At 41.6% G+C, this 15,641-nt stretch overlaps 1 protein-coding gene across 2 annotated transcripts in view; it reads right to left on the bottom strand.

Annotated features, from left to right (window-relative positions):
• Window positions 1–1,344: 1,344 nt before the first annotated feature.
• The window catches only part of ttc7a (tetratricopeptide repeat domain 7A), a 50,303-nt gene continuing 36,006 nt past the window's right edge, over window positions 1,345–15,641 (bottom strand). For both annotated transcript variants that reach the window (XM_063875373.1, XM_063875374.1), the window contains exons 20-21: window positions 13,608–13,810; window positions 1,345–2,596 (exon numbers count right to left, since the gene is read on the bottom strand). In XM_063875373.1, coding sequence (XP_063731443.1) covers window positions 2,378–2,596; window positions 13,608–13,810 — 422 coding nt within the window. In that variant the 3' untranslated portion in view covers window positions 1,345–2,377. The remainder of the gene's footprint in view (window positions 2,597–13,607; window positions 13,811–15,641) is intronic.

Here is a 15,641-nt window from a genome sequence, read left to right as displayed (position 1 = left end):
TCCTGAACACTTGATACCAGTTGCTTCTCTCTGTCCCTCATATCACACACACAGTCAGTTTTGTGATGCTTGGCGTAACCAGAGCGACACGCCCAGGCGCTCTGACATCACAATGACGCATAAAAAGACCTGTTCATTAATCCCAGGTGTGTTTACTGTATATATTTATGTGTGTGTGGTGGTGACACTCGGTCCAGTGGCTAGAGCTTCCTCTGCTCATTCTGAGAGGCTTTACAGCAGGCCGCTTCCTTCATTCATCTGTCTCCTTTTACCAGAGCTGTCAAGACCATGGCATGTGTGTGAGTGCGCATTTAAGCATGTGCACTGAACCACCCAATGTGCCTCTCATTGTCAGTGTGTGTATGTGTGAGCACACCATGTAATATTTCACTCCTCACCCACAGGGATTAGACCATTCATCTCCCGAAGCCCCTGTGTAGGTGTCACACACGGCGCTAATGAGGAGAGGATGGAACAAGGGAGAGCCGGTGAGCGTGGAGGGAGAAGGGTATAAATAGATTTTCTTTTTTGGACGGCAGAGGAGAGGCAACAGTTATCGATAATCCCTGTCCTGGGAGTGAAAGTATTGATGAATGGGGGGGATTTCAATCCCTGGAATGTGGGTGTTCACGGGGGTTTTAAAAAAGACTGAGAATTAGTGCTTGTAGCTTATTATGGAGGGAAAGGGTTAAAAAACGGGGGATCAAAAACTCTTCCCATACCACAAATCAATTTACACCATCCTGAGTCATTGATTATAACTGGTTCATACCTCAAATGGTAACAACAGACATCAAACAGACACAGTCAGAGCTGTAAAACCACACAACAGAGGCATTATCTTCCTCGCTGTGTGTGTGCGTGTGTGTGTGTGTGTGTGTGTGTGTGTGTGTGTGTGTGTGTGTGTGCGTGCGTGCGTGTGTGTGTGTGTGTGTGTGTGTGTGCGTGTGTGCGTGTGTGTGTGTGTGTGTGTGTGCGCATGTGCGTGTGCGCATGTGTATCTTCTATGTGTATGTGTAGTTCAGCAGACCAGATATCTTTCTGCTTCCCCAGTTACTCAAACAAGGGGATGGCTGCTAGGCAACCAAGCCACATCACATCACATCAGGCAAGCCTGGAGAGCGAGAGACATAGGGAGATAGAAAAAGGAGAGGGAGATAGGAGGAGGAGGAGGAGGAGGAGGAGGAGGAGGAGGAGGAGGAGGAGGCGGCAGAAAAACTGTGCTGGCAGTATTACATAAGCCGGCAGCCCAGTCCCACTGCTCACATTAATGTGGTTAGGCACTCGGAAGTGATGTCCATTAGTCACAAGTGACAAGGCAGGTGAAGACGCGACATCCAGCAGTGATTTTTTTTTAAAACCATTGTTGTTTTTAATGGAGAGCATTACGAACAGATGAGTCAAAAAAAGACAAAAACAACACACACACATTTGGAGCAGATGAGTCGCCTACTGTACCGTACAGACAGAACAAACAGGGACTGATAACACCCCAGGGGAAGGTAAAACAAACACACACGCATGGTAGTATAAAGACAGCACACATGTATGCACACAGGCAAGCGCACATACATAATAATGACATATGGAGTGACATGTGATTGTCCCTGCTAGGAAACACATGAGCTCTTATTGGAAGAGGTGAGGGTGTGTACATGAAAGCTGCGTCAATCAACATGATCATCAAAAATACATCAAAGGTTAAAATAAAGATGAAGTGGAGCTGCAGGTGTTACTGACAGCCTCTAATACATTATCTATGTATCTGCCTTTCCACATGTAACACAAAAAATATAATCTAGCTCGAGAAGTAACCAGCACATCTCTGCGATTTATGAACCATTCATTTGATAAGTTATTATTATATTAAATATTGGTAATTTGTCACTAATTGAGAGCTATTACTTCTGCTCTTATAACTCCATAGGAGATCCTTACACTTTAACATTATTCTGTATACACAGTGATCTGTTATGTGCATTAAATCTGTATGCTTTTTCTGCACAAACAGCATTGATTTAAATATTAATGTTTCTGTATTCATGTAAATATATTAAAACATGTTTTTTTGTCTGATAACGTATCAAGAATTGATGCTAGGAATGCTTATGTGAAGTATTATGGGGACCATAGGACTAAATATTAAAATGGCTGAGAATGAAAGTGATTGAGAGCAAGAACATTGTTGTAGAAAGTGAAAAAGTAATGTTACATGACTTGATTTTGAAAATATACTTTCTTGCTAAAAATAGAATATTGGCCTCTTTCCCAGAATGTCAAACATCTTTCCTCCCAGCACAGCTTTTTGCAGTGTATAATTATAGAAACATCAAAATTCCTTAACCCTAACCCCTATCTCCACCCTAGCCCAGGCTTCTCAAAGCTCCCTGGGGATGATGGTGAAGGGCCGGATGGGGCAGGTTGCCTCCAGCTCCAGGGCTGTCAAGAAGCAGTCGGGGGCCTGGCTGGAGCCCCGAGACTGCAGGGCCTCGCCCAGGCCGCTCCACGCCTCGTGGGAGGTGCTGTGGGCCTGGACCGCGTCACGTAGGACCTTCTCTCCGAGGTGGACACGCCCGGTTTTCACCAGCAGACGGCCCTGGATGGACAGACAGATAAAGAGAAGGGAAATATAAGAAATGTAGGTGTCCATTTATATAGTAAGTAAATATAACCCCTACTCAAGGTTTTCATTTTTCCAAACACATAATGGTGACATTATACTTTCCCCCATATTTTTTTAAAATCCATTAAAAACATTTGTTATGGCATAAGATTAAGTAAGCAGATGGTGCTCTTTACAAAAAATCCAGATGTTGGATTACAATGTTTGATGTGCAGTTCACTAGTGTATTATGACAAAAAAACAACAACAAACTGTACTACACTAAGTACACTTAGTGTTCTACAATCATATTCAACTAGGATTGTACAATTGGGAGAAAGTCCACAAATCGAGAGATTAGGTGCTGTCCTCTGCTGAAAGATGAGGGACTGTTTTGAGAGTTGTACACAGAGATAAAACCACAGTAATGAAATCTAATGCTGTGTTAACCTGCTCGGGTTTAAAGAGAGACTGCTGGTCAAAAACACCATTTACCTACAATAGAGTTACATACGAGTACACTTTACATCACTGCTGATTTGCCAAAATATACCCTTTGTTTTTTAGAGTAGTTAAACATGTCTTTGTCAGAATAGTGAAAAGAAACCCATCAATAACACACATCTGCATAATGTAACATCACAATTGCATAAAGCCTGTAATAGAAGTTATATATTTGCCCTGATGTAAGTAAGCAGCTATCGTATAGTTAAGTTAAAATTGCTCAACTAAAAATATTAAAGGAGGCCTATTATGCTCATTTTTAGGTTCATATTTGTATTTTGTCCCTTTGCTCAGACACATTACCATGCTTTAATGTTGAAAAACCTCTTTATTCTTGTCATACTGCCTGTGCTGCAGCTTCTCTTTTCACCCTCTGTCTGAAACCAGAGCCCAGACTGCTCTGATCGGTGTCTCTGATGTCTCTCTCCTTAGCCTATATTGTACAATGCATTGGATTGTAGCCAATATAAGCGCAAGTGTAACATAGTGATATCAGCGTTACAGGCAGGGGGGGAGTGTGTGAGAGAGAAACTCCTTATGGAAGGAACTTTGGGATTTTAGCCTTTGCAGACCATTTACATGCACACAAACCTATATCACACACTACAGGAAAGGGAAAAACTCAAAAAGCTAAATAGGGCTCCAAATCACTCATTTCGGAACTAAAACCTAATAACGTAATGTATACAAGTCACTATCTAATGTAGTACTGCCCAACACGCAACAACAGAGCTTCAAAACTCTGAACGTTTATTATTTTACATTTTAAAATAAATTGAAATCATTAGCTGTATTGGAACGCAAACACATACAATTATATAAAAAACATTGTTGGTTTAAATGACTTCACAGTTTGTGCTACATTGCCTTAAACATTCAAAGACATTGGTATGTTCCTTTACAGAACATGTTGTTCCAAAGTCTTCATTTGCACTGCCGTGTTGGGCATACACTGCCTTAAGCTAAGCCAGGGAGAGTGGTGGGTATGCATGCGATCTCCACACTCACTGGTTTTATACTGTATGATCGTATATACTGTATATGTATGTGTGCGGATGAAAAGATGAGGAAGGAAGAAATGAGACGCATATAAGTGACATTTCATGGATATTTGAGATGAATAATAAAGCCGATGTATAGAAAAAATAAGAGTCCGCTGTCTTGGCGTGTGTGTAAAAGAAGTATATTTAACAGAGAAGGATACCATGAATGATATTTGTTGTCACCATGTGAAAGGTCATGCAGAACTTTGTGTGAATGTGCAAGTGTGCTCCGTCTCTGAAGCTGTGCTCAGTTGGGGGTTCGGTGTGTTTAAGAGCCCGGCAGAAACTGTCAAGCAACTGACCAACAGCATGAAGTCAAATCTGCCTCACACACTACCACGCACGCACACACACACACACACACACACACACACACACACACACACACACACACACACACACACACACACACACACACACACACACACACACACACACACACACACACACACACACACACACACACAAACACACAAACACAAACACACAATATGCAAGCGATAGTGTCACATGCACACTCAAGGTGACAACAGGCAGACTCTCTTGCACAATATCATCCGCTCACTTACTTTGACTATCTGTTACACACACACACACACACACACACACACACACACACACACACACACACACACACACACACACACACACACACACACACACACACACACACACACACACACACACACACACACACACACACACCTACACACTTTGCTGGCCTGAGGTCGGGCAGACGAGTTTTGTTATGCAGTCTCTGCTCACAATCTCCAGATTAATTGGGCTGAAATTCACATAGCTGTCTAGGGGCTCTGATGCAACTTTCAATAAAAGCACACACACTCTCTTTCTCCTTTCCTCTGTTATCCTTTTCCTGACTGCTACTGAAAGGAAAACACAGAGGAAGAATGAAACTCTTGGGTATGGAGGAAACCTGTCACAGGATGTGCAAACAGGGTTATGAGTTTGTGTGTGTGCTTCTATATGAGTGTGTGTACGAGTGCACAAGAGCGTGTGGGTGTATGCTTGCAGGTGCATGATTTTTCGCCATTGGTTTGGCCACTAGTTTCCACATCTTACTGTCTCAGCTCTTGTCTCCAGATTCACAGGGGTTATATTGTTCCACCGTTTCTGGCATAAACAGGTTAGCTAATGTGATAACACTAGTACGCGTGCACGCACACGCGTGCACGCACACACACACACACACACACACACACACACACACACACACACACACACACACACACACACACACACACACACACACACACACAACACACACACACACACACACACACACACACACTTGCTCGATCACTCACTTACACCCCTCCATCTGTGCCACATGTCAATTTCACTGGTTACCATGGAGAAGTTGATCCTTATAGACGAGCAGCTCAATCAAATAAACACTACTGTATGTGGTCTGATATTAACAGACCCAACAAGACAAGCTGACAGGAAAACAAAAACACCACAATAGAGACACATTTGCCACAACAACACAAAAGCTGGTTACAGAATTTAGCTGGCCTAGCTTAGCAGGTCATAACAGCCTTGCCCTTCTTGCAATGGTCTCTTGTGATCTTTACATGATCAGAGATATACAAAAGACAATTTGTAATGAAGGTGTGTTAAAGCTATTTGTTGAAAAGTAATAGAATATCCATCAGCACATAACACTTATCTTATTTTTTCTGGCTTTAGTTTCGGTTGTCCTTCATTTTTAGTGAGGAAACTCGGTGAACAATTGTGGCTGACTAGCGCTAGCTTGTCCTGGCTAGCTATCATGCTATTGTTAGCCCTGTGAGTAGTCACCAAGCTCTTAGAATCACATTTTTTAAACATGGAGATTCTTTGTAATGTGCCATTGTTTGGTGAGACCAGGCCTGTGACATTAATGGGAAACATTATATGCACTGTAATTGTGGCTAGTTGTCATAAGCAAAGATAATGTTCTAACATTTAACTTGCATTTATTTTTGTGACATATGCAAAACGCATTATAAACAAAATGTAAGGCGTTGAAGGTTTTAAGTGTTTTGTTTTTTTTACGATTTTGGACATGGTAAGCTGTTTTCTTCGGCCTTTAGTCTTTATGCTAAGCTATGCTAACAGCATCCTGATTTCAGCTTAGTACCTAACCGACAGATTTAAAATGAACAAAATCTAAACGTTGTTCTTACATTTGAGATAAAAGGGTATCACTGAGGGTTCAACAAGACTAAGAGGAAATATGAGAACAGTTTTAAACTGTAATGGGAATCAAAATATAGTAACAATGACACAATAATGAACACAATATCTGAGGGAGTACCACAGTGAGCAGATAGAAAAGGAGGTGAGTGAACAAATGTGTGCCCAAGAACATTTAGTTTGCTTTCGAGTGTTTCTGGCATTACACTGACAAAACTGTTATCTATTGGTTTTGCTTTAATTACTCCAGGCCATCTGTCACCAGTTCTACCTCAGCTGATCCCATGGTGCTTGGCAGCATAGGTTCGTTTTTTGTCGCGCCATTAAAGCACAACTGAACTGTGCCGAGCCAAACCCAACGAGTGGGCAGAAGAGTTTTATCCTTCTTTCTAGCTAAATGGAAGCAAACTTTAGAAACGCCTCAAACAATACACAACATTTAATTAATTTAGATAGATGAGAACGAGGAAGGCTTCCCGAACCTCACAAACACACCCAACAGAGGTTTGATTATGAAACTTATTAGCACTGGGGAAAATTAGTTTTTGTTTTTTAATGTCATTTGATATTTTCATTAATTCATACTGTGAAAGACAAAAAGAGTAGGCTATTTGGAATATCCTAACGTACTTATTACAGCTAAGCAGCCACCACAGAGATTTATTCATGGGTGAAATATGTTTTGGATAACTTCTACCAAATAGTTGTTATACCTCAAGGGAGAAATAAGTTTTCATTACATGATGGTTTGCATATAAATGCAGGATGGAAACCAGCTCATGTATAAAGCCACACACTATTTAAAACCATAGATTGATGATTGGATGTGGCTCGAAACGGATCAAACCAGATATTGACCTGACTGCTGGTTAGCTAGATACATCCTTAAGAGATAAAGACTAATTGAATTAGTGACAACATGGTCATATGGATAAGATCCCAGAAATGAATGTCTTGAAGACAGTGTAGAGACAGCTGAACTCTAAATTTAGAGTAGCAATCTGCTGTTATCAGCCATGTTGCCTACAGAGCTGAAGAGTTGTTAGTGACCAGAAAAACTCAAGAATAAATATAAAGTTATAAATATTTGTTTAGACACAAGGTAAGAAATGGTTATGTAGTTTTAGTTTGAGTGTATGCATGGCATGAATCATGTCCATAAGATCCATATTCATGCAATATGGCAACCAGAGGGCATGCTTATGTCATCCGAGAGCCGTCTGTTGAACCCCTGGAGGCTAACATCTACTACACACATTCACAGAGTGTAACCCAGTGGCCTAATGCCCTGCCACTGAACCAGGAAGAGAGTCTTTACCTGAACCTTTAATCTCATCATTGGTTATTTCTGCGTTGGCAGGGTGTATTAAGCCAAGACACCCCTTCGTTAGAAAATACGAACCAGAAATGTGACTGCGTTGTAATGTGCATCATCTCCTGCCACTGCTCGCTCTACCAAGGCAACACCCTACGTCTAAAGCAAATGGTATATTTTTGTAAACATTCCTGCATTACAACATACATTCTTACCCCTTAACAGATAGAATTTGGATTAATAAAATAAATATATAAGTGTAAAAAACAGTCAACATGACACACTTTCATGTTCACACTCACATGGGAATGGAGCAACAGGAAGGGAAAAAAAGGAAGAAGGAATGAAAGGAAGGTGTGATATGTGAGACACAGAGGAGAAGAAAAGGAAGAAAGCAAAGGAAGGGAGTGTGACTGAGCGGGAAAGAGCTAAACAGGGAACGTAAATAGAGATAGAGGGGGATGGAGAGAAAAAAAGAGAGGTGTCAAAGAAACAGGAAAAAATAAGTGAGCTCATGAGCTCAGATGAGCCATACATAGCAACGGAAGCACTAGCCAACTCCCAATCATCTCTTCGTTTGCCCCCCCCCTTCTCTCTCTCTCTCTCTCACACACACACACACACACACACACACACACACACACACACACACACACACACACACACACACACACACACACACACACACACACACACACACACACACACACACACACACACACACACACACACACACCTACACACTCCTCTCTCTCTTCTCAGTGGTTATCATAGGTCTTGCTCAATAGAATATATTTCCCTGGTTGCTAGGCAATCCCATAAAGCGACGAGAACGTGCAAAGTGTTATAAATAATGTATTTGCATTATCTAATCAGCTGACAACCGACCCCATCCACACAGAGGGGAGAGCAGAGAGAGAAAGAGACGGAGAGATGGGGGGCATTTGATAATTGGAACGCTATTAATTCAATGAGCACAAGTCCTCGTCCTTGAGAGTATACATGCATATGTGAAGCTGTGTATGAATATGCTTCTGTTGGAGAGGGAAAAAGAAGGTAAAGAGTGTGTGTTAAAAGTGTGTGTGTGTGTGTGTGTGTGTGTGTGTGTGTGTGTGTGTGTGTGTGTGTGTGTGTGTGTGTGTGTGTGTGTGTGTGTGTGTGTGTGTGTGTGTGTGTGTGTGTGTGTGTGTGTGTGACTCAGAGCAGGAGGGATGAGATGTGGAGGATGTTGGGAGTGGGTCAGATTCATTTCATGCCATCGCCGGAAGCAAGGCTGGGCCGTGTTTCAGGATGAGCTACCCATCAGAGCGCACACACAAACAGACACACACAATTGCACGACCACATGCCACACATACACACACACGTGTCAACCACTCACTTAGCATAATGAGGTTAGCAGCACAGACAGACAAATGTATAAAAGCTGACATCGCTAATACCTTGATAGATGTAGAAAATAGGCGCTGTAATGAGAGAGGCATTAAACTAAAAGTCTGTAGCTAACCATTAGCACACATTTATACACTTACACACACACATACACAGCATGCCAAAGTCCCACACCCTCATCCATCCAAAAATACTCTGAAACCAGCAGCTGACCAGAGCGGTGAGTCACTGTCTGATCACACACACACACACACACACACGCACACGCGCACACACACACACACACACACACACACACACACACACACACACACACACACACACACACACACACACACACACACACACACTCACGCACACACACGCGCACGCACGCACACGCACACGCACAGTAGATGCTATGTAGAGTTGTGCTGAGAATAAGGGAACATGGTGGTGTATTATTATGAACCACACCGCAGGGGCTGCTGGGCTTCAGAAAGGCTTATGGTTATGGGTTTCCCTTACTCATATTTCCCTCTGCTCATCTGCTGTGGAGAAAATGACAATTTCACTCCACTCTGGTTAGCTGAGTTGAAGCCAAGCAACGCTGTCTTGAACCTAAAAGAACATCCTTTGCTTTATTGCCTGTTCGGCTTTAAGTAGATTTAATTATTGTCATTGAACATTCCCCTAAAACTACAAGAAATGTTTTTGTTAAGGGACAGAAATGTTTTCCCAGTATTGAAATATAACAGCTAAAGCTAGCAGATTAGCCTTGCATAAAGACAGGAAGCAGGGGAAAGCAGATAACCTGGTCCTCTTCAGATTTCGAACACATGCTAGAAAGATAAGTGTACAGATGTAGAACATTTATAGGAGCAAAATGTTTTGGTTTTGTTGGGAGATCTGTATCTATTTTTTTGGCAATGTTGTCATCTAACAAGAGCTTCCATTCAGTTCAGATTTGCTTTAACCTTGGTTGCTGCCAAATACCAACCAAAGGAGAAGTCACTGTTCCTTGATGATGTTTGCCAAGAATTGCTAACAGTTTGTAACTTAAACAACAAAATGTGAGCGGTTTCCCACAGTTTACAGTGTTTATGCTATGCTAAAATAAGAGAATCGTTTAGCGGCTCTAGCTTAACGCACAAACGTTAGTGCTAACAATCTTTTTATCGTAGCCTTACAACTGAGATAATAGGCATGTTTACTGAAATGCAAAACTATTCCTTTGAGAGGAATAATCTTGTGTAAATTTGCAGAAAAAACATTTAAGATAATGCTCAGTGATGTACCGGACCAATATTGACTGCATGCAAAGTATTTACAATAGTGTAAAAGAAGAAAGAATAAACAAAATGTATATGCAGGATGATGTTTCCCACCTTAACATTAATTGGAAGTGTGTGGCCTATTAATTGGTGACGCCTAAACACTTTCCCAAGTCAGTGCTGGTGTTAAAGGATAACTAAAACGATTAATGCATGCATTATCATCCCATGCTTTCGACAAAAGGATCACACATTTAAGGACCCAAAATGTATAGGTAAAACATATAATAATCTCAAATGTAATCTTGTATTGTTCCTCTCATTTAAAAGTATTACTTAACAAATAATTTGTGGACTGAAATGTGATGTTCTTTTCTTTACTTGGTAGTATTGCTCTTGACTGAAATGTTTTGTTACCAAAAGAAGAGCTAAACATGAATGTATTGGTGAATCCAAGAAATCAATGGCTACTAGCAAATATATAAATACATTTGTTGGTTTATCACTTCCGGCAAAGGCCCTTCTTCCCCATTTAAATCATCCCACAAAGAAATCAGAAGGATCCCATTGTGGAGCCACAGTGGGAGTACATCTTCTTTTATGTGTAGCCCTAATAACTCAAAAACATATCTCAAGGACATTCAAGGAAAGAACAGTATGTACTTTTGCAGAATAATAGCTCAAGTGTAAGAATATCAACTAAGAACATCATCAGGATTCCCCTCAAGGCACAGCAGGATAAATGGGCCACCGGCACACAAAGTGTCCACAGCAGATACAGTGTAAAAATAAATCATGAATCCAGAGCCACAGAGTATGTAGCAGCATCTGAAGGCTTTATCCTGATGCAAGCCAGAACTATGGATAGCACTACACATAAAATGTCCCACACACTGCCCCACTTAGGGTCCAACACAAAGCAAAAGTGTACATATTTAGCACACTGGCCTGTAAGGGTGTTATATATAATCCAGAATATATCTAGATAGCAGCGTTCTTATTTGAGCGTACTACATCCAACGTGCCTTAATCCAAGAATATGCATACAGAACATTAAATCCAGAGACAGATTTAGCCTCTGTTCCAACAAATATCAGTGAACAAATAGTGGTAGCAAATCATCTTTATGTCAAATCATGTCTGGGGCGAGATGAGGAGTTTAGTTTTGCAACAATATTTTGAACTGAGTCATGTTGGTTTTCAAAAAGCTGACTTTTCAAAATGAAACAGATCACTTTTGAGTGTCCAATACAGTCCACATGTGCGCCAAATCCACGGAGGAAGACACAAACACATGCGCACACACTCCATATTTCAGTGAACACATCTGCCCTGTAAGAGACCCAGAGTAGGACACTGCCAGCTGGCTTTGTTTCAACTTTACACCCCCAGGGATTGGTTCTCCCACAGGCCAAATATGGAAGAGGAGCGTACCTCTGTCTACCCCAATGGGACTGCAAATACACACATACTAAAGTGCACAGTAGGAGCAAAAGCATTAGCCTTATGTGGTCACAAGGTGGCCAGCACCTAAGTCGAAAAGATATATCAACCAGCACATCTATGGTCACTATGGCAACAACAGATATTGTGAGTCTCGGATTTAGGGGACTATCCCTCTCATCGGTTCACCATGACAACAGAAAGAGTTCAAAGGTCAGATGAGCTGTGGTTAATCCAGAGGATCATCGGCAAGACAGACTGGGCCAGGGAGTGGGTGGGAGAGGATCTTTCTAGTGCGGAAATAAGAGAGAGAGGATCTGCTGAGATGAAAAAATGTGGGGGAAGTGATCAGGAGAGAGACAGAGACTCACTGAGGGGTTTGTCATGTGCTGGTTACGAACCAAATGTTTGTTTGTTTCTATTTCCCCAAAAATGGCCTCCCACCAATCTGAGAATATGAATTATAATTAAGACCACAATGAACACAATCCTGACACAGCACAGCCCTGCACAGGGAAGCAACAGAGCAATGGTTATGAGCATCTGCAATCATTCCTGTCGCCTTTAGAGATAATATTAGCAGCTAATAACAAGCCAGCCCAATATTATGAATTACAAAAGAAAGATGCACATTTGAACAATTAACCTTTGGTTTCTGCCAATAAAGACTTATCTCTAGGGTAGATCAGTATTAAACACAGTATAGTTGATGGTAACATACTTTATAGCCTTTTATTGCCTCTATGAAGATATTGTGCTCGTGATTGCAGATGATTTGTTTTTGTATTAAAGAAAAAAGAAAGGCAACAGGTCAGAATATCTCTAAACAAAACTCTCTATACACTGCTGTTCTAGCTGGCTAGGAGCCTGCATGCTGGTCTTCTAGCTTCTTAGTGTGATTTGCGTCCGCCGTTGGGTAAAACACATACAGTATCAATTACCTTGTTATGCTAACGATAGCCCATGTTGCTAGCTGGTTAAGGCAAAAGGTTTACATGCCTAACTTGCGCTTGTTTTAGTTCTGAACTATGCAGTAGGTTGTTCCGAGCCCATATCTGCTACCTGGGGTCCTGTTAGTCAAAACAATAACAAAATATGGAGGCAGGATTATAGGAGTTTTTGTTTTTCATTGTTCAGGAAGTTGTTGCTACAAAATAATCATTCTTTACCCTCTGGTAAAAATATATGGAGGAGCTACTAGCTGTCCGCTAATGTATGTAACGCTTTATTTCTAATAATCCTTTTAAAATTACCAACATCTGAAAAGCGTAAAATGTCAAATTAAAACTGGACAAAAATCCATTTGGTATAGCCTCTGTCAGAGATCTACAATGATGACATATGCACAAAGGGTATACTTCGCTATTACAGGCAACCAAATGAAACTGATCAATTGCTTGATTAAAATTTCCAATTTCTTCAGGTTCTAATTTTTATTAGAGGTTGATGACATTTTAATCATTACAATGTGTTCAATTTAGATGCTGGTTTTTAACTAGTTATCTACATCTTCTTAGCAATTGACTGTGTGTGTACTGTTTGGGTACAGAGCTGACCATTCAAATGTTGTGGATTAAAGAACATTTATGCTAGTTTACGTCACAGAACTAAGTGTGAACCTAACTTGGTTTAGAAGTTTTTGCAGTGTAATTGAATGTACTCAAGTTAAAAATTTAATGCACATGTTCGGCCTTCCTTCATCAACTGTAATTCAATAGACTCATGTAGAGAAATGTATAAGTGGATCCATGCATGTAAATGTAGTCTGTGTGTCTGTTTACATGAGCATACAGACCACTGAGCACAATGTGATTTTGATTCTTATTAAGCCGACTGAAGCTTTCACCGTTTCTCACCATGTGCACAAGTATGCGTTCTCCTGTTGGATGGAGGGCCAGGGCCTCATCGTACAGGCTTTTGGCTTCTTCCAGTTGGCCTCTGAGCTCAGCCAGGCGACCCCGCTGCAGCATCACAGAGTATGAGTTGGGGAATAGCGCGCTGGCCTCGGCTATGCAGAACTGGGCCTCTTTTAGCCGACCATCCTCCATGAACAACTCCCCTGGAGGAGGAGATGGAGAAGGAGAAAAGGGGGTAAACAGAGGAAAAGGGATTTAAAGAAAAGATGAAGAAAGGATGATAAGGGAGGGAGAGAAAGAAGATAACCGATTAATCCCATCAGTAGCATGTGTGAGTGACAAATGACTTAACTGTGAGTTCAGCAGACTTATGTAAAAATGTAAACTGGGCAGTGTTTAAATACACACAAAACACAACACTTGGAAGGACCCACTCCCCCAACACACACGCACGCACGCACGCACGCACGCACGCACGCACGCACGCACGCACGCACGCACGCACGCACGCACGCACGCACGCACGCACACACACACACACACACACACACACACACACACACACACACACACACACACACACACACACACACACACACACAGAGTGGGAGCAACGAAGTGCCTGGGAAGTCATGAAAGTCTTGCCTAAATATGGCCATCAGAGACTAAAGCTGCCTGCCTCCTTTCTTTGCTGCTTAGAAGATGAGTACACACACACACACACACACACGCACACACACACACACACACACACACACACACACACACACACACACACACACACACACACACACACACCATTACGCCTACAAGCATATCAATGTCCAATAAGACTCGGACACAGAGCTGACCAGAGGATCCGCCTCTGGGACAGGGAAAGACCAATATCTGGACAGCATACTGACGCAGAGAGGGAGATGTCAATCATGGAGTGGACGCTAGGTCAACACCCAGAAAAACCCTGAGAAAATAAAATTGTCAGCTCTAGACACCGTGTGCTTGTATATGTATGTTGTGGGGACATGAATCTGTTTACACATTCACATGTTGGGGACTCGCCTTTATGTTGCGGACAAAAACATGTCCTTATAACCTCAATCTATACATTTTCTGGTGAAGAGATTCAAGTTAAGGTTAGGTTAATCGCACATTATGTCATTTTCTTTCACTAGGGGGAATTTGTTTTGGTTGTGACGTAGCGTGGGATCATGGGAATTGTTGTCTTCTTTGGTCATCTTCCCAAAGCCAAGATGTTCATTGCTTAAAAAGTTTACACCAGAAACCGTTATGTCATCAGAGGTCTCTAGGGACCTGGTAAGTATAACCGGTAAAACACTTAGTAAAGCACTATCTTTAAAAAACATTGTTTCACCGGTAGGGTTTATCCGCAGCTAGCATTAGCTTAGCTTGTTTTTCTGATGAATTAAGACCCAGACGTTCGATGACTTAAATCCTTTATCTGAATAAAATATACTGTTACAGGGTAGTCCACTAAGTCACCTGGTAGAGTGGGTTGCCTGTGTACAAAGGCTGAGTAATTTTTTGCAGCCATCCATCCAGGGTTGAATGCTGCAAAGCCATCTTCCCAGCTCCCATCAAGGCTTTTCTATCAATTAAAAGCAAAGAGCCCAAAGAGTTTAAAAGACCAACATTTAAAAAGAGTATTGTAAAAGTGCGGCTTGAACTGGATAAAAAGTCAACAGACAACCCCCTTTAAATGTACTGTTAACCTGATGGAAAAGGGGATTTTCAATAGGTTTGTGGCTTATTGAAAATAATGGGGATAATGCAAAATCTTAACTTAGATATAGTCTTTTTAACATTTCAATGTGGGAATCTTACATATGAGGTTAAGGTAAGAAGTGGGATTAGGCAAGTAGCAGTTACGGATAGGGTCAGTCTCCAGGAAATGAATGTTAGCAAAGGTAATGTGACGGAAACACAACTGTGTGTGTGTGTGTGTGTGTGTGTCCGTGTGTGTGTGTTACCTTCTCTTAGAGAGCAAGCGAACTGCCTTGTGCAAATATATTGTAC

Source organism: Eleginops maclovinus, chromosome 22 (assembly GCF_036324505.1).
Source record: "Eleginops maclovinus isolate JMC-PN-2008 ecotype Puerto Natales chromosome 22, JC_Emac_rtc_rv5, whole genome shotgun sequence".
In the NCBI taxonomy this organism is placed as follows: Eukaryota; Metazoa; Chordata; class Actinopteri; order Perciformes; family Eleginopidae; genus Eleginops; species Eleginops maclovinus.
The sequence above is the reverse complement of the archived record's forward strand: the minus strand, read 5'-3'. Positions and strand labels throughout refer to the sequence as shown.